We start from the raw sequence: 21155 nt of genomic DNA on the forward strand, positions 1-21155 counted from the left end.
TTTTTTTGGTTCAACTCTCCCACTGGACACAACTAAAAAGGCAGATTAAAATAAAAAAAAAAATAAAGCTGTCAAGGAGTGAATAAAGTAGGAATTAATAGGCCAACATAAAGGGCAAGTGAGAAGCCTGAGTTGTAGGGAGTACAGTAGCCATTTGTGGCCTGAGGTCATTGTCAGATCCTGAAGAGTGAAAACTTTTCTTGTGACAGCTTAAAAGGTCCTGAAAGCCTGAAAGACAAGACTCAAAGCTCAGGACCCAAATAAGGGCCAACACAGGACTACACCCTGAAGGTAAAGGTGACTTAGAAGTGCAATGGTCCTTGAAGAAATACAACCTGAGATCAAGCTTTGAACTTCATTTAAGTTGGTCTAGGGTGGTAAGGCGTCTGGGTTCCTACAGAAGCAAGCACCAAGTTCTCTTTGGAAAAAAGTCCTTTTGTCATAAGCTTCAGATTCCTACAAATAACTTTCATACATAATATCTAGCAGCTAAGTCATGAGGCAAAAAGAAATTACAGTGCAAATTAGAAAAAATTTTAAATTAATGCTGATAGCAAAAATTACAAAAGCAGCAAAAGCAGTCCTCAGAGAGCAATTTATAGCTAAAATATATATATCAGAAAGACCAAAGGTGTCAGATAAAGAACAATAAAATAAAGTGCATGTATGGAAAGAAGGAAAAGGTAACATAAATTAACAAAATGGAAAAGAAAGATACAACATATAGGATCTACAAAACCCCCCAAATTAATTCTTTGATATACTAATAAAATTGATAAACTTCTGTTGAAAAATGAAGACATAGATTAACAAAACTGAAAGGTAAAAGGGTACATCTTACAGATGTTGCATATATTTAAAATATAATATAAGGTTATTATGTATACCATTATCAATAAATCTGAATGTTTCAATGCAATGAATAATTTCATAACCAAAATCACTTCAAGAAGAAATAGAAAACCTGAATAGTTCTATAATGAAATAGATTTCAAATCAAAGAATGTTATGAGGATTGAAAGTAGTAATGTTATAATGATAAAAGGGTCATTTGATCAAAAGGACATAACAAACCCAGATAGTTATACTTCTAATAAGAGAGCTTCAAAATACAGGATTAAAAACTGATATAAGTACTGTGTGCTAACCAATTGTGCCACTGGGACTCCAAAAAAACTGATATGCATTAAAAGAGAAATATAGAAATCCACAATTATAGTCAGGGATTTCAACACCTCTTTCTCAATAAGTGATAGAGAAAAGTAGACAGCTAAATCAGTAAGGCTGTAGAAGACCTGAATGAGAGTATCAACCAACATAACTGATACTTATATTACAGTCTACCCAACAACAGCAGAGTGAGCATTCTTTTTATTGGTACATGGAAAATTGAGCAAGATTGACCATATTCTTGACCATATAACAAGTTTCAATAAATTTAAAAAGTTTCAAAGTATACAAAGTACACTCTCTCACCACAATGGAATTAAATTAGAAATCAATCACATAAAGATATCTGTGACATCTCCAAATATTTGGAAATTAAATAACATAATTTTAAGTAACCAATAGGGAAGAAATTAAAAAGGAAATTAGAAAGTATTTTAAACAGATTGAAAATGAAAACTCAACATTGTAAAATTTGGGGTATACAGCCAAAGCACTGTTTATTAAAAAAATTATATTGGGGCGCCTGGGTGGCTCAGTCGGTTAAGCGTCCGACTTCAGCCAGGTCACGATCTCGCGGTCCGTGAGTTCGAGCCCCGCGTCAGGCTCTGGGCTGATGGCTCAGAGCCTGGAGCCTGTTTCCGATTCTGTGTCTCCCTCTCTCTCTGCCCCTCCCCTGTTCATGCTCTGTCTCTCTCTGTCCCAAAAATAAATAAAAACGTTGAAAAAAAAATTAAAAAAAAAATTATATTAATACATGCTCATATTAGAAAGGAAAAATGTCTGAAATCAATGACCTAAGCTTTCATCTTATATAAAGACACAAATGAAAAATCAATAAAATAAACAAAAAATCAAAATAAGTATCAACAAAATGAAAAGCTTATTCTCTTTAAAAAATTTTTTTAAAATGTTTTATTTTATTTTTGAGAGAGAGAAAGAGCATGAGTGAGGGAGGGGAGAAAGAGGGAGACACAGAATCTGAAACAGGCTCCAGGCTCTGAGCTATCAGCACAGAGCCTGATGCGGGGCTCGAACTCACAAACTGTGAGATCATAACCCGAGCTGAAGTCAGACGCCTAACTGACTGAGCCACCTAGGTGTCCCAAAAGTTTCTTCTTTTTTTTTTCATAATTTTTTTTTTTGTAAAAAGCTTCTTTAAGCTCGAGGGAAGATGGCGGCGTAGGAGGACGCTGGGCTCACCGCGCGTCCTGCTGATCACTTAGATTCCACCTACACCTGCCTAAATAACCCAGAAAACCGCCAGAGGATTAGCAGAACAGAGTCGCCAGACCCAAGTGCAGACGAGAGGCCCACGGAAGAGGGTAGGAAGGGCGGCGAGGCGGTGCGCGCTCCACGGACTGGCGGGAGGGAGCCAGGCGGAGGGGCGGCCCGCCAGCCAAGCAGAGCCCCCGAGTCTGCCTGGCAAAAGCGGAGGGGCCTGACGGACTGTGTTCCGACAGCAAGCGCGACTTAGCGTCTGGGAGGTCATAAGTTAACAGCTCTGCTCGGAAAGCGGGAAGGCTGGAGGACAAAGGGAGGGAGAGCTGCTGAGCCCCCAGACGACAGAGCTCAGTTTGGTGGGGAACAAAGATGCTCGCCAGCGCCATCTCCCCCGCCCATCCCCCAGCCAAAATCCCAAAGGGAACCGGTTCCTGCCAGGGAAATTGCTCGCTCCGCGCAAACACCCAACTCTGTGCTTCTGCGGAGCCAAACCTCCGGCAGCGGATCTGACTCCCTCCGGCTGCCACAGGGCCCCTCCTGAAGTGGATCACCTAAGGAGAAGCGAGCTAAGCCTGCCTCCCATGCTGCCGTGCACCTTGCCTACCCACCGCAGCTAATACGCCAGATCCCCAGCATCACAAGCCTGGCAGTGTGCAAGTAGCCCAGATGGGCCACACCACCCCAAAGGGAATCCCGCCCCTAGGAGAGGGGAAGAGGAGGCACACACCAGTCTGACTGTGGCCCCAGCGGTGGGCTGGGGGCAGACATCAGGTCGGACTGCGGCCCCGCCCACCAACTCCAGTTATACACCACAGCACAGGGGAAGTGCCCTGCAGGTCCTCACCACACCAGGGACTATCCAAAATGACCAAGCGGAAGAATTCCCCTCAGAAGAATCTCCAGGAAATAACAACAGCTAATGAGCTGATCAAAAAGGATTTAAATAATATAACAGAAAGTGAATTTAGAATAATAGTCATAAAATTAATCGCTGGGCTGGAAAACAGTATACAGGACAGCAGAGAATCTCTTGCTACAGAGATCAAGGGACTAAGGAACAGTCACGAGGAGCTGAAAAACGCTTTAAAGGAAATGCAAAACAAAATGGAAACCACCACGGCTCGGATGGAAGAGGCAGAGGAGAGAATAGGTGAACTAGAAGATAAAGTTATGGAAAAAGAGGAAGCTGAGAAAAAGAGAGATAAAAAAATCCAGGAGTATGAGGGGAAAATTAGAGAACTAAGTGATACACTAAAAAGAAATAATATACGCATAATTGGTATCCCAGAGGAGGAAGAGAGAGGGAAAGGTGCTGAAGGGGTACTTGAAGAAATAATAGCTGAGAACTTCCCTGAACTGGGGAAGGAAAAAGGCATTGAAATCCAAGAGGCACACAGAACTCCCTTCAGACGTAACTTGAATCGATCTTCTGCACGACATATCATAGTGAAACTGGCAAAATACAAGGATAAAGAGAAAATTCTGAAAGCAGCAAGGGGTAAACGTGCCCTCACATATAAAGGGAGACCTATAAGACTCGTGACTGATCTCTCTTTTGAAACTTGGCAGGCCAGAAAGAATTGGCACGAGATTTTCAGTGTGCTAGACAGAAAAAATATGCAGCCGAGAATCCTTTATCCAGCAAGTCTGTCATTTAGAATAGAAGGAGAGATAAAGGTCTTCCCAAACAAACAAAAACTGAAGGAATTTGTCACCACTAAACCAGCCCTACAAGAGATCCTAAGGGGGACCCTGTGAGACAAAGTACCAGAGACATCACTACAAGCATAAAACATGCAGACATCACAATGACTCTAAACCCGTATCTTTCTATAATAACACTGAATGTAAACGGATTAAATGCGCCAACCAAAAGACATAGGGTATCAGAATGGATAAAAAAACGAGACCCATCTATTTGCTGTCTACAAGAGACTCATTTTAGACCTGAGGACACCTTTAGATTCAGAGTGAGGGGATGGAGAACTATTTATCATGCTACTGGAAGCCAAAAGAGCGCTGGAGTAGCCATACTTATATCAGACAAACTAGACTTTAAATTAAAGGCTGTAACAAGAGACGAAGAAGGACATTATATAATAGTTACAGGGTCTATCCATCAGGAAGAGCTAACAATTATAAATGTCTATGCGCCGAATACCGGAGCCCCCAAATATATAAAACAATTACTCATAAACATAAGCAACCATATTGATAAGAATGTGGTAATTGCAGGGGACTTTAACACTCCACTTACAACAATGGATAGATCATCTAGACACACGGTCAATAAAGAAACAAGGGCCCTGAATGAGACATTGGATCAGATGGACTTGACAGATATATTTAGAACTCTGCATCCCAAAGCAACAGAATATACTTTCTTCTCGAGTGCACATGGAACATTCTCCAAGATAGATCATATACTGGGTCACAAAACAGCCCTTCATAAATTTACAAGAATTGAAATTATACCATGCATACTTTCAGACCACAATGCTATGAAGCTTGAAATCAACCACAGGAAAAAGTCTGGAAAACCTCCAAAAGCATGGAGGTTAAAGAACACCCTACTAACGAATGAGTGGGTCAACCAGGCAATTAGAGAAGAAATTAAAAAATATATGGAAACAAACGAAAATGAAAATACAACAATCCAAACACTTTGGGATGCAGCGAAGGCAGTCCTGAGAGGAAAATACATTGCAATCCAGGCCTATCTCAAGAAACAAGAAAAATCCCAAATACAAAATCTAACAGCACACCTAAAGGAAATAGAAGCAGAACAGCAAAGGCAGCCTAAACCCAGCAGAAGAAGAGAAATAATAAAGATCAGAGCAGAAATAAACAATATAGAATCTAAAAAGACTGTAGAGCAGATCAACGAAACCAAGAGTTGGTTTTTTGAAAAAATAAACAAAATTGACAAACCTCTAGCCAGGCTTCTCAAAAAGAAAAGGGAGATGACCCAAATAGATAAAATCATGAATGAAAATGGAATTATTACAACCAATCCCTCAGAGATACAAACAATTATCAGGGAATACTATGAAAAATTATATGCCATAAATTGGACAACCTGGAAGAAATGGACAAATTCCTGAACACCCACACTCTTCCAAAACTCAATCAGGAGGAAATAGAAAGCTTGAACAGACCCATAACCAGCGAAGAAATTGAATCGGTTATCAAAAATCTCCCAACAAATAAGAGTCCAGGGCCAGATGGCTTCCCAGGGGAGTTCTACCAGACATTTAAAGCAGAGATAATACCTATCCTTCTCAAGCTATTCCAAGAAATAGAAAGGGAAGGAAAACTTCCAGACTCATTCTATGAAGCCAGTATTACTTTGATTCCTAAACCAGACAGAGACCCAGTAAAAAAAGAGAACTACAGGCCAATATCCCTGATGAATATGGATGCAAAAATTCTCAATAAGATACTAGCAAATCGAATTCAACAGCATATAAAAAGAATTATTCACCATGATCAAGTGGGATTCATTCCTGGGATGCAGGGCTGGTTCAACATTCGCAAATCAATCAATGTGATACATCACATTAACAAAAAAAAGAAAGAACCATATGATCCTGTCAATCGATGCAGAAAAGGCCTTTGACAAAATCCAGCACCGTTTCTTAATAAAAACCCTTGAGAAAGTCGGGATAGAAGGAACATACTTAAAGGTCATAAAAGCCATTTATGAAAAGCCCACAGCTAACATCATCCTCAACAGGGAAAAACTCTTTCCCTGAGATCAGGAACACGACAGGGATGCCCACTCTCACTGCTGTTGTTTAACATAGTGTTGGAAGTTCTAGCATCAGCAATCAGACAACAAAAGGAAATCAAAGACATCAAAATTGGCAAAGATGAAGTCAAGCTTTCGCTTTTTGCAGATGATATGATATTATACATGGAAAATCCGATAGACTCCACCAAAAGTCTGCTAGAACTGATACATGACTTCAGCAAAGTTGCAGGATACAAAATCAATGTACAGAAATCAGTTGCATTCTTATACACTAACAATGAAGCAACAGAAAGACAAATAAAGAAACTGATCCCATTCACAATTGCACCAAGAAGCAGAAAATACCTAGGAATAAATCTAACCAAAGATGTAAAGGATCTGTATGCTGAAAACTATAGAAAGCTTATGAAGGCAATTGAAGAAGATTTAAAGAAATGGAAAGACATTCCCTGCTCATGGATTGGAAGAATAAATATTGTCAAAATGTCAATACTACCCAAAGCTATCTACACATTCAATGCAATCCCAATCAAAATTGCACCAGCATTCTTCTCGAAACTAGAACAAGCAATCCTAAAATTCATATGGAACGACAAAAGGCCCCGAATAGCCAAAGGAATTCTGAAGAAGAAGACCAAAGCAGGAGGCATCACAATCCCAGACTTTAGCCTCTACTACAAAGCTGTAATCATCAAGACAGCATGGTATTGGCACAAAAACAGACACATAGACCAATGGAATAGAATAGAAACCCCAGAACTAGACCCACAAACGTATGGCCAACTCATCTTTGACAAAGCAGGAAAGAACATCCAATGGAAAAAAGACAGCCTCTTTAACAAATGGTGCTGGGGGAACTGGACAGCAACATGCAGAAGGTTGAAACTAGACCACTTTCTCACACCATTTACAAAAATAAACTCAAAATGGATAAAGGACCTAAATGTGAGACAGGAAACCATCAAAACCTTAGAGGAGAAAGCAGGAAAAGACCTCTCTGACCTCAGCCGTAGCAATCTCTTACTCGACACATCCCCAAAGGCAAGGGAATTAAAAGCAAAAATGAACTACTGGGACCTTATGAAGATAAAAAGCTTCTGCGCAGCAAAGGAAACAACCAACAAAACTAAAAGGCAACCAACGGAATGGGAAAAGATATTTGCAAATGACATATCGGACAAAGGGCTAGTATCTAAAATCTATAAAGAGCTCACCAAACTCCACACCCGAAAAACAAATAACCCAGTGAAGAAATGGGCAGAAAACATGAATAGACACTTCTCTAAAGAAGACATCCAGATGGCCAACAGGCACATGAAAAGATGTTCAGCGTCGCTCCTTATCAGGGAAATACAAATCAAAACCACACTCAGGTATCACCTCACGCCAGTCAGAGTGGCCAAAATGAACAAATCAGGAGACTATAGATGCTGGAGAGGATGTGGAGAAACGGGAACCCTCTTGCACTGTTGGTGGGAATGCAAATTGGTGCAGCCGCTCTGGAAAGCAGTGTGGAGGTTCCTCAGAAAATTAAAAATAGACCTACCCTATGACCCAGCAATAGCACTGCTAGGAATTTATCCAAGGGATACAGGAGTACTGATGCATAGGGGCACTTGTACCCCAATGTTCATAGCAGCACTCTCAACAATAGCCAAATTATGGAAAGAGCCTAAATGTCCATCAACTGATGAATGGATAAAGAAATTGTGGTTTATATACACAATGGAATACTATGTGGCAATGAGAAAAAATGAAATATGGCCCTTTGTAGCAACGTGGATGGAACTGGAGAGTGTAATGCTAAGTGAAATAAGCCATACAGAGAAAGACAGATACCATATGGTTTCACTCTTATGTGGATCCTGAGAAACTTAACAGGAACCCATGGGGGAGGGGAAGGAAAAAAAAAAAAAAAAGAGGTTAGAGTGGGAGAGAGCCAAAGCATAAGAGACTGTTAAAAACTGAGAACAAACTGAGGGTTGATGGGGGGTGGGAGGGAGGGGAGGGTGGGTGATGGGTATTGAGGAGGGCACCTTTTGGGATGAGCACTGGGTGTTGTATGGAAACCAATTTGTCAATAAATTTCATATATATAAAAAAAAAGCTTCTTTAAGAAAAGAACTTTCTTTTTGTAAAAAAAGATTCTTTAAGAAAATCAATAAAACTAACAAACCTAGCTAGACACAACAGGAAAAAAAGAAAACAAATTCCCAGTGTCAGGAATGAGACACAAATCATCTCTACTGATCATAGAATCATTAAAAGGATATGTTATGAATGACCTCATATCAGTAAATTCAACAACTTAGATGAAACAGACGAATTCTATGAACAATTTAAACCACCAAATCTCACTAAAGAAACAGATAACCTGAGTGGTCTAAATCTGTGAAAATAAGAAACTGAATTTGTAGTTAAAAATCTTGACTCAAAGAAAACTCCAGGCCCAGATGGCTTCACTGATGAATTCTACAAAACTTCTAAGGAAGAAATAACACCAATTCTACATAAAATCTCCCAGAATTTTAAAGAGAAGTTCCCAACTTATTCTAGGAAGCCAGTGTACGCTCTATCAAAACCAGAAAAGACATTACAAGTAAACTACAAAATTGTATTCCTTATGAACATAGCCACAAGAATGTTAAAAAATGTTTTATGAAATTAAATATATAAAAAGGTAACACATCATGACCAACTGAGTTTTTTCCCCCCCAGAAATGCCAGGGTAGTTTAACATTTGGAAGTTAACCAAAACAATTCACCATATTAACAGATTAAAAAAGAAAAATATGCTCATCTTAAATAGATGCAGAGAAAGCATTTGACAAAATCCAATTCCTATTTCTGATAAAAGCTTCAGGACACTAGAAATGGAAAAGAACTTCCTCAGCCATGTAAAGGGCATCTATAAATAAAGTAAACTGACATCATATTCAATGGTGAAATATAAGCTTTTCTCCTAAGACATGGTTATCTGCTTTCATCACTTCTACTCAACATTGGGCTAGAGGTTAGTCTTTGCAATAAGACACAACAGAGAGATAAACATCATGTGGATTTGAAACTATGATAGAAAAATTTTAAATTTGGGTTTCATCAAACTTCTAAATTTTGGTTCTTCAAAAGTCACTGTTACAAAAAAAAGTAACCATCAGACTAGAAGAAACATTTACAAAATGTATATGTGACAAAATAATTTTTACCTAAAATATATAAAGAACCTTTAAAACTTCATAATAAAAAGTCCAGCAACCCAATTTACAATGTGGGCAAAGATTTGGACACACATTTCTCATAAAAATGCCATATAGGGATGGTAAGTAAGAACATGAAAAGCTATCAACCTCACTAGTCATCAGGGAAATGCAAATTAAAACTACAATGAGATACCATTGGCTAATGAGATACCATTAGCCACTAGACTGGCTAAAATTATAAAATACTAACTATACTAAGTGTTGGCAGGATGTGGAGGAAAAGAAACATACACTGCTGGCAGGAATGTAAAATCATAAAACCACTTTGGAAAAACACATTGGCAATTTCTTAAAAATTTTAACCTACACCTGCTATAAGACCCAATCATTCCACTTCTATGTATTTACCCAAGAGAAAAGAAAATATATATCCATACAAAGACGAGTACACAAATGTTCATACCAGCTTCAGCAAAAATTGGAAACAAACTAAATGTCCATCAATGGGTGAACACGTATACAAATTGTGGGATACCCATACAATTGAATATTTCTCAGCAATAAAAAGGAATGAATTACTGATGAACATAACAACATGGATGAATCTTAAAATATTGATGCTGAGTTAAAGAAACCATTTTTTTGTTTTTATTTAAATTCCAGTTAGTTAACATACAGTATAACATTAGTTTCAGGTGTACAATATAGTGATTCAACACTTCCATAATCACCTGGCACTCATCACAACATATGCACTCCTTAATCCCCATCTCCTTTTTAACCAACCCCCACCCATCAGTTTGTTCTTTAGAGTTAAGAGTCTGAAGAAACCATATTTAAAAAAATAACTCATTATATGATTTCATTACATAAAAGCCTAAAACATTGCATGCTAATTTTGAGCAACAGCAGATAAATATTTGCATGTGGGAGGGCCAGGGCTGGGGTTTTGAGAAAACTTGTGGGAGTGGTTAGTATGTTCATTCTCTTGATTTCAGTGGTGGCTTCCCAGATGTGGATATATATTTATCAAAATTCATCAAATTGTATACTCTAAATATGTGTATTTTATATTGTGTTAATTACACCTAAATAAAGCTTAAAGATACTATGAAATGTGCCTTTTCAGAAAGTTATGTGAAGAGAAGGAGAGGAAATGACAGAAGTCAAATTAAATAGGTAACTGTAAATAGTTGTTTCTTTACCTTTTTAATTGCTAAGGGATTCTCACTGGAAGTTTTGAAGCACTCCCTGATTTTTCTGCAGGGCTCTGAAATGATGACACAGAAATATATATTTAGATCAAACAGAAAAAATTCTACCACATAACATATACATCAGTTGCTGAAATAAGTGAGAGTATATCTGGATTTTAATTAAAGTCAACTCAGGGATCTGTTGAAAAACTTGCAGGTAGAGTTATACCAGAACAACATAATAAAAGCATATTAAGGGGCGCCTGGGTGGCTCAGTCGGTTGAGTGTCCGACTTCGGCTCAGATCATGATCTCACGGTTCGTGAGTTCAGGCCCCACATCAGGCTCTGTGATGACAGCTCAGAACCTGAAGCCTGCTTTGGATTCTGTGTCTCCCTCTCTCTCTGCCCCTTCCCCATATGTGCTCTGTCTCTCTCTGCCTGTCAAAAATAAAAAAATAAAAAAAACTAATAAAAAAAATTTTTTAAAGCATATTGATATTTACAAAACTAATTCAATGCCCAGGAAGATGATATAAAGAAAGACTAGAAGAATTTTCTTGATCTGGGTAAACTAATTTTTAAAAGTGCACATTTCATATAAAACATGTTTTTCTCTGTTTCCTGTCCATATAGCTGTCACTTTTCCTAATTAAAGAGATTATAGGTGCGCTGTTTGCCCTGTGGCCACAAGCAGAGGATGTGTATTGAGTTATAATTACATTTTTAATTATATTTCTTATTTCATCAGTCTCTCAACCTTACACATTTCATAGCATCATCTAACTAAATCACTTTAAACCATTTAAATATTTGCTTAATTTCATTTTGCATTAAATTAAATAAAGCTACATTCTCTGTAAATAATGCTATCGTTTTTACTGAAGCCATAGTCAACAGAAACAATTTCTTAAAAGATGCAAAGATTTTGTGCATATTCCCAACAGTAACTGAATTCATTAGTTCTAGCTGAAGAGAGAAAACCATTGTAAAGTTACCTCTCCAGAAAAGAACAGGAAGTAGGAAGAACAAAGTTATGGGTGGTGGTCTATTAAGGTAGTGTTCACTTCGGGGAAACAGAAACCACTCTATTTTAAGCAAAAATGTAAATAAGACAGGGAATGCGGTATTTGCAACATCACTGGAAGGGCTGGAGCAGTGAACTCTGGCGTTGACCCTCACAAATCACTTCAAGAACGCCTTGCACCTGGCCCGCCAGGGGGCACAGCCTTTATGTGGGGGGAGGGGAGTCAGGATGCCACTGACACTTGAGTTGCTGTCACATCACTGAGGCTAAAGATGAGGCACTAGAACATGCTGCAATCTGAAAGCCACCGTATCTGCTGACTTGGCATCTGACACCCATAAGTCCAGAATCTGAACACTGGGATATTGTAGCAGGAAAACCCCATGTCTCCAGTCATGCTTGAGAGCAGACAGCAACCAAAACGATGACCTTAGCCCCACATATGAAATATACATCTGATCAGGTGGCAACACTTAACTCCCATTAGGGGACTCTTGCAAACCTAACTGTTAAGTTTCTGGGTTTTATGGTATAGGAAGGAACACCCAACAGTAGGTGGAATGTGTGGGCTTTATTCTCTACTGCTAGTGGAAAGGAAGGAAGAGGAACTCTTTGAAAGGATGAAATGAGTTAGCAAGCGTGAAGACCTTAGAATGGAATCACATAGGAAGTACTCTACTAATGATGCCTCTTATTGTCGCTTTTTGAAAGACAATATTATTTTACCACACTATACCAAAACAATCTCAGGTGCCCCGAAACTTTTAATAATGGCAGGTAACTGTACAGGACAAGAGAAGGAGAACTGGAAGCAATTTCCAATACCCAGAGTTCCTTCTATTTTAGCTAGCCCTTTAGATTTTGCCATGCTGTGCTTTTTAAAATATGATAGTGCAGGATGTACAACACCGTGATTTGATATATGTATATATTGCAAAATGATCACCACAGTTAAGTGTAGTTAACTATCACCTTGCAAAATTATCAATATTTTTCTTGTGCTGAAAAATTTTAAATCTACTTTCATAACTTCCAAATATACAAGACAGTATTGTGAACTATAGTCATCATGGTGTTCTGTTGATTAATCCCTTTTCATTTCAATTCAATAAACATTATTTAATTAATTAAAATTTTTTTTACTGAAGATCAAACACTGTACTGGGACCTGGGGAGATACCAAGGATACCAGAAACACAGAAGGGAATAACCCTGGTCCCTGACCTTCAGGAGCTGGCCATCCAGCAGGGAGAAATGTAAACATGTAATTCCATCCCTACTGCATTTCCCTGACTCACTTTTTGTCTGCAGTAGGTTCCCTATCATATTGGGTAAACATTCATTTTCAGTATCTCTTAAGCTACTTTTGTTGGAATTAGAGACTAGAACCACACCAAATATGTCTTGGGCTACTGAAATGAGATTAAAAGGATAAAAAAATTTTATAATGAATAACCTGTTTCACAGTGAGAAATCACTGCAGCTATATTAGCTGCTATATTTTAAAATTGCTGCAGTTATATTAGCAATCATACAGACTATCCCCCCTACCACCTCTGGTTGTTTGCAGGAGACCTCAGGAAAGATTTCATTAGTCGCAAGGGACTCACCAGAATGAGGCCGAGGGGGCATTTTGATATGGTTTGGGGCCGGTGTGACTTCTCTGACAGGACTCTCCAGGGTCGCAGTGCTGGGTGGGTAACCGCATTTGGCAAATGGTGTCTCATCCTTCTCTAAGTGGTTGAACTGGCCAACACCCCACAATGTTCCCAGTGAGTTCTCATCATCATTCACAGTACAGATGGGAATGTTATTCAAACCTAGTTGAGTAAGGATAAAAAGACCAAAAAAAACAGATTAGGTTTTTGGCAGGTTTTCTCTGAATGATCAGCAATTTCCCAATTCGATATTGTTAAGTGTATATAAGATGTCAGACTCCAAATCGTATGAATGAATGCTAGGTGGATATTCTTTGAAAGTCAGTTTAGCAAATTATGTTAGCAATACATGCTTCCTTGAAATGTTCTGCCATCTCGTTAGCCTTGAGAACCAGGCTCACATCTTTGATCTTAGTTGGAGAGTCAAGTGGAATAGATCTGCCTCTATCCCAGACAGACGCCTCATTTCCCAAGTTTTGATAATGACCAAGCGGGATTATGTTAGCCCTTTTCATGAACAGTACATTTAGACGTTTGAAAGCATCCAAAATGTCTCAATATAATAAGGCCTCCTAAAAGACATACACTGGCTCTTTTTTCATACTGGCAAAAGATATAGACAGCTGTATAAGCTAGGAACAGGAGGCAGGAGGAGGTAGATTATGAGCGAGGTAAGGAAGGAAAAAACAGTGCAAAGCAAACTCCTTCCTCATGTCCAAGGCTTCTAGCCTCCTTCACTCTCCTGTAACAGCTATTTGCTTCTGGGTCATATATCGAATTATAGATATATAATTCTTTTCCGTGTAAACACTATGTCATGACGTGTCGGACAGTTTAGGAAATGAGGGTGTACAGGACATTGCTCGATGTTAATCCGTGAATTATGAGAGATAGTAATAGGCAGCTGTCTTGTTTCCAAGAAGTTGCACAAGAAGCTTCTGGATAGTGTTGTTTTTTTGTTTTTTGTTTTGGTTTTTGTGCCCATTTTGTTCTAAATTTCCTTCTAGTACTATCAGTACCCCCCTTCTTATCTATCTGCTCAAATGACATCATAAACGTCTTTGCTGAACCCCCTGTCTGAAATGCACCCCTTCACACTCTGTTCCGTTATGCCTTTTTATTTTTCTCATAGCATTTGTCCCTTGTCATATCTGTTTGCACATTGCTGGGCTGAGCTGTCCTAGAGTGTAAGCTTCATGAAAGCATGGATTTTGTGTGTTTGGTTTGCTACTCTATTCCCAGTGTCTAGAATAGTGCCTGGCACAAAGTAGGTGCTCTATGATTATTTATCAAATGAATGAATAACACAGCCAAATATAAAGCTTTTATTTAGTCTGATACTTAGAACTTTACTGATAGTAACTGGTTCCATATAGAAATGAGAATAACATTTTTAAAGATAGCATCACATCTTACCATTTTATCTTAAACACCTGAGATAGTGATTGGCCCAGGTGTATGGTGAAAAACTGCCTACCAAATGAAAAAAATAAAAGATTAACATGAAGACAACTCAAGGGGAAAATCCTTATTTTCTCTGCTACCTCCTTTAATTAAAAAATGGTGATACATAATATGAAAGAATTCAGATTCTATCTATCCAAGAGTTGGGAAAGAACTACCCAGAAATGTAAAAAGTGGAAGGGCACTAAAGTGGTTTCAGAGTCAAATGGGACAATATTAAATGATTTAAAGCTAGTCAGGGAAATGTAAAACTCAACCCAGCAGTGAAGAAGATTAGGACAACATCGGTGGGAGTTTCATTAACTGCTTTGAATATACAGGAGAATTAGGTTATGGAGTTTTGGGCCTAGGAATGACCAGCTCCCCCTATAGGGCATCAAATTTCTGTTACCTTTGTAATTATGAGGGACTCACCTTGTGGGAGAGTGTCACCAGAAGATTCAAATATCACATTCCTATCTAATTTTCTAATATGCAGCCCCAGTTTAATGAGAACATACTCTCATTTTATCTTTTTGTCCAAGGTAATTTTCCTTAGTTGATGAGTGTGCTCTAATATTGGGTTAAGTTAAATTTTAAATGTTAAAACAAAAAGGTTTAGAATTGTTATTTTAAAATTTGATTTAAAAATAACAAGTAACTGCAATAATCTTTATCGTGTACAAAACTTTCCATCAAAGATGCCAAAAATATTTACTATCAGCATATCTGGTGTTGTAAAAGTATTAGTAGTCCATTTCATTTCACACCCTCCTCTCCAGGCCAAGGATGACCCAACCTCCACAGACCAGCAGGGGAGTGGGGGTGTGGTCTGTTTTTCCTCCACGTTGCTCTTCCACTCTCCCTTCCCCACTCACTGCTTCCAGCTCCTCTGGAGTTGGGGTGGAAGATGAAGGAATAGTTAAAGGGACACAAAGTCTTACTCGCCGAATGGTTTTAATTTAGTGTTGAGGCATCTATGAAAGTGGATCTGTGAGACAGAGAAGAAATGCTGGCTCTTTCTCTCATGAGGCATTTTTGTGGGTTCTTTGGAGACCCCTGGTTGAGGAAATCTCTGATACTGTTCAGTCATGGATAATGTACCTACCAGAAAATTATTCACATCTCTTCCTTCCCACCTTCACACCAGGCAAAATGTCACCAGCCTCTTTTGGCTGGAGTTGTCCTATTATAGTGGTTAGTCCTCTTGGGCTGGGTACCTGTAAGACAGTTCTTGACCAGCTTCCTCCTGAGTGTCCACTCTAGCCCACAGGAAACAAGGCCTTTTGCCTAGTCTTCTGTGGGAGACCAACTTAATCCCAGTCTTTGTGCCACTGACATAGCTAGCTTCAGGCAGCTCCAGTTGGGTCTTGTCGTTAGATTTTAGAAGAGAATCAGACACCATTCTCTGTCTTCCATAGCATAGAAGATACAGAACAAGTTCACCCCAAGAATAGTCTCCCCATATTCCACTGCAGAAACAGTACAGGGCAGACCAGGAACAGCACAGGCAAGGATCTTGCTAGCCAGTGAGATCTCAGTCTCCTCTCTAGACCCTCCGTTCCCCATAAATGGCCCCCTGGAAAGCCCTGAAGGTACCGGTGAAGGCAGCTACTACTGTTCGTCATGGAGGGGAGGGGGAGTACACAGCACCCCAAAGACTCTTGTCAAAGAAATCCTCACTCTCTTTCCTTTTCATGAACTTTTACTCTTCTCTAAAGCAAAAGAGCCTGGAGATAGGCTACCATGGTAGAGCCAGTTTTTAAATCACCTCTTAGCAAGTCATGCACAAATGATCTTGAAATTTGGCTTTAGCCAAAGTTCTGGAAACAAGAAAAGTCTCATTTAATCCCATGACTAAATATAATGCTTTTTTTCTATGCAGTAGTGACACACAAATTTCTTTGGCTGTTGTGTCCTTTGTTCAAGCACATTTTACTCCATGTTTGTCTCCTGCCCAGATTTCTAAGACTCCAGAACACAGCTCAAAAACCTCTGCCAAGCAAATGTAAGATTTTAATATCCTCAGGTCTATAAATTCAAGCTTTCTCTATTCTATGTGATAGAAGAGGTTGTAGAGATCGCTAGTTTGTAAATTAACTGAAAAATTTTCGTCTCTTACATGCATTTACCTTTCTATGGATGACCCCATTTACTGTTCCCTCTTTCTTTAAAATCACTTCTTTCCATTTTCAGAGACAACATTTTTCAACCCAGCATCTCTGCCCTTTCTTTTCAGTCTCTTTCTCTGGATTTTCTGTGTCTATACATCCCTGTGTTTTTCAGGGTTTTTTGGCATTTCCTTGCTTTCTTGAGCAATAACATTATAGTTTTAACCTACATGTTCCAAATCTACTTTATAGACTCATCCAGTCCTTAGGCTCCAAGTCCTTATATCCATTTCTCTACTTGGTCATTTGCTCCTGAATGTTCCATTGGCACATCGAGTACAACATGTTTGATATGAAGCTTTTAATCTTACCTCCTATATATGTTCTTCCTCCCATATGCTCAAGACTAATAGTTGGTCCACTATCCACCCGATCAACCAAGCTAAAAAAACTGGTAGTAATTCTAGACTTGTTATTCCATTCCCAAATCCAGTAAAGGTCCAACTCCTGCTAATTGTTGCTCCTTAATGTTTATCATATGTATCTCTCAATCAAATCTCCGTGAAATGCATTCTTGATACTCTTCCAGTAATTTTCCTATTTCTGTATTACACCTCAACTTCCACCATACTTCTATTATTGCACATAACACACTGTATTATAATTATTTCCTTCTATTTATATCTCCTCCAAACTACACTGTGAGCAGAAACTGGCTTGTGTTTTGTTGTTAGCAGAGTGCCTATATGTATCACAAATAGAGACTCTAACCTGACATTTCTTAGACTGAACAAACTTTAAAAAAAAATTTTTTTTTAATGTTTACTTATTTCTGAGACACAGAGAGATAGAGCATGAGTGGGGGAGGGACAGAGAGAAAGGGAGACACAGAATCTGAAGCACGCTCCAGGCTCTAAGCTGTCAGCACAGACCCGATGCGGGGCTCAAACCGTGAGATCATGACCTGAGCCAAAGTCAGTCGCTCAACCGACTGAGCCACCCAGGCGTCCCTGAACAAACTTACTGATGATTTAATTTTTAAAAGATTATCACTGATAATAACATTAGATCTCAACAGACTAGAACATTTGAATATTGGTAAAATGGACTATAAGAATTATCTTTGGCGTAAAACTAGTGAAACTAGTTGTAGTGTCCTTTTACTCAGTATGGGCTCAAAGCACTGGCTGTTAATGGCCAAAACAAAGCAGTTTGCTGCTCTTCTCTCTCATCCAACTCCAGTTACTAGGCTTTCTAGAATTTGCATGAATATCCTTGAAAGATTTCCAAGAAAATTTCGTATTCAATTGAACATATATTTATATGTGAACATATATTACTATCAGCAAGGCTTTGTGGTAGGCATTGTAGGGTGTTTGAAGGCATAAAACTCCATCCCTTGCCTGCCAACAGTTTTATGCTATAATTATAGGTATAAGATATTCAAGGCAGAATGTGAAATAACATATACAAGAATTATATATTATATATCAAGTATCTGAAAGTCAGAACAAATATTACACTCAATTTGGTAGTATTTGCCTTCATAGAAAAAAAAGTTCCAATTAAATGCAATGGTTTTCTCATGTGGATTTTGAAACACTCTGTCATCAGATTTTGCCACAACAATAGATTTCAAGGTCATCTATGACTTCTATTGTAATATCTGTTTGCTTTCTCTTGGCTTTCATTTTCCTGATCTTCTCTAGGAATTTGTCTTTGACGATCATTCCCAGCCATTCTCATTGAATCTTGGTTTATCTCATAACCTTCTGATGTGGTTTTTTTTTTTTTTCCTCTGTGCTGCTCACCTAAGCTTTTCCTCTTGCTCTGCCCCAAAGTTCAGCCTTCACTTCTCTGCTTACTCTTCCCTGGCCCATTCTCTATCCCTTTCACTTAGATGACTAAGTCCATCTTTTAACTTATCTCCCAACCCCTTGTTAGGCCCCTGCTCCTCTTCCACTTTCTATAATACAGCTAGAATGATTTTTTAAAGAATGAAATCACTTGCTCAAGGACACACAACTAGATAGCTGAGGTAGAACATGAACTCTGTTTAAAAATCTATGAGAGGCTCTAAATTTTACCTGGGTATAATTTAAGCTCCCTTCTTTCCTTACACAAAAATTTACCTAGCACCTCCCATGTGGCAGCCACTCTTTGGGAAATTGAAATCAGTGGTGTGTAAAACAGATATGTCTTCTGTTTTCAAGGAGCTCACAAATTAGTGGAAGGTATTTGATCATAATCAAATAAAAATATTTAGTCACAAACTGCAATGACTGTGGAGGTGCATCTACCCAAAACCATGCTTTCAGGATGCGCACACTCATCTGTCCACCTGACAGATGTGTCAGCTACTGATGGCTCATGCTGAGTCCCTCTCTGGGAATTGCTTCCAGCTGAAGATAGTTCTCATGCACGATGGGAACTTGACCAATGAGTGTTTGGTGGGGATTACAAAGGCCTTACCCCCTTTCCTCAAGTTGAGATACCTCTACAAAGCCATCCATGGCTCCTTATGGGGCTGACTGAGGCCTCTACTGTATCTGTATCACAGCTCAAGTTCTGCTAAATCCTGCTTCCCTTGACTCCTATACATGTTGTTCCTGAGAGCAGCCCCAGTAAATCTCCTTCAAACAGTTCTCCATACTACAGTCTATTTCCAGAGAACCTGACTTAAGACAATTGCTGTGATAGAATACTATGAGAATATAACATAAGGAAATTTAATTTAGATTGAGGATATGGAGCCCAGAATGTCTCTTTTAAGTTACATTTCAAGAAACTTGAAAAATGAGAAACAGCAAGTAATAAGGGAATTTTTGGCAAGAGGAAATAGTATGAGTGAAAATCCAGAGGTTGGAAAAGTCTTATTACGTGTTCAAGGAACTTACGCAAGTCCAGTGTGGTTTATGTACAGTGAAGACGGGTAGGTAGGTATTGATAGGAAATGAGTCAAAAGAGGCAGAGGCCACATACATCATAGGAAACATTTTAGTCTATGTCAAGATAGTCATTATCTTAAGTGCATGTGAAGTCTCTGAAGGATTTTGAGTAGGATATTTGAGCAGTTAAATTTACATTTTAATATGATCTTTCTTGTTGTTCTATGGAGAGTGGATTGGATGAGGGCAGGGGTGGAAGTAGAGCAGTTAGAAGGCTACAAATTGCAAAAGTAGTAGTCAGACCAAGGGATAAGAATGGCCTACAATGGAGCTGCAACCATGGCCATGGGGAGAAGTAGCTTACTTTGCAAAATATTTAGAAAAAAAAAAGTGATGAGATCAAGGGAAGTATTGCAAGAGGAAAGGAAGGAAGTTCAAGAAGGGACCAAATTTATAGTCCCTTTCCCAACCAAGGGTTAATGTCTGGCACAGAGGATGCCTGTAAGCCTCTGCTCTAACTCCAATGCTGGCATCTGGTCTTAATGTTCAAAACCTGGGCCTCCCTATTGGTTACATATTTTGAACAGTATCCCTGTGCTTACCCACCAGAATCATCAAGTAGCCCAAATGTTGAGAAAGGGAAACATTCTAGGACCTTGAGTCACCTTACCTTTGATGTGGCACACCCTTCTGGGATGAGGGGTGTGCCGGACTAGAAAACAACCTCCATTTCTAGCCATAATATGGCTGCATTTGCTCTCAAACTGAGGAGCAGACATTGGGGACTTGAGGCTCATGTTCTCGGGATGTTGGTTTGCCCCTCTCCACTGTTGCCACAAAATGTCTTGGGGTTCTACCTGGTAACCTCACTTCCAGAGGTGCTCTGACCCTGAAATCATAAAATGACAATCATTCTGATGAGGGGCTCTTGACATTTCTTACACATCAAATATTTCTTCATTGCTTGCACTGCTGAGTTGTTTCCCTTGTCAAAGCAATGTGAGGCTATTATACTTTCAGATTAAATTTTTGTACACATTGAAATGAATTCGGGTATGGGTGGAAGCAAAGAATTTTTCCCTGGAAAATTCAAAACATTTGTGAGAAGCTTAAAATACATTCTATATTTAATTACATTTAAGGTCACTTTGTTAGCTTACCAACATAAAAATAACAAGTTATCAATTTTGATATAGTAAATGAAAATTATAGCTTTAAAATACAATACCCACAAATGTGCTTTACATGAATACACCTTTCATATTATGATATAATATACATATGAAGACCTTTCATATTATATTTTAAGAAAACCAGTTTGTTTGTTTGTTTGTTTTTTAAGTAGGCTTCACCCTCAGCACAGAGCTCAATGCTGAGCTTGAACTCAAAACCCTGAGATCAAGAGTCCAATGCTTAACCAACTGAGCCACCCAGGTACCCCTAGAAAACCACCTTCTTAAATTTGTATCATCTTCTGAGAGGATGGTAA

At 38.8% G+C, this 21155-nt stretch overlaps 1 protein-coding gene across 1 annotated transcript in view; it reads right to left on the reverse strand.

The window, feature by feature from the left end:
• Nucleotides 1–20536, reverse strand: part of CB1H4orf17 (chromosome B1 C4orf17 homolog) — a 34886-nt gene extending 14350 nt beyond the window's left edge. The window contains exons 1-3 of the mRNA XM_032593043.1: nucleotides 20337–20536; nucleotides 13177–13386; nucleotides 10551–10615 (exon numbers count right to left, since the gene is read on the reverse strand). Of these exons, the coding sequence (XP_032448934.1) occupies nucleotides 10551–10615; nucleotides 13177–13386; nucleotides 20337–20463 (402 nt within the window). The 5' untranslated portion in view covers nucleotides 20464–20536. The remainder of the gene's footprint in view (nucleotides 1–10550; nucleotides 10616–13176; nucleotides 13387–20336) is intronic.
• Nucleotides 20537–21155: the final 619 nt, after the last annotated feature.

This window comes from Lynx canadensis, chromosome B1, assembly GCF_007474595.2.
Source record: "Lynx canadensis isolate LIC74 chromosome B1, mLynCan4.pri.v2, whole genome shotgun sequence".
Classification (NCBI taxonomy): domain Eukaryota; kingdom Metazoa; phylum Chordata; class Mammalia; order Carnivora; family Felidae; genus Lynx; species Lynx canadensis.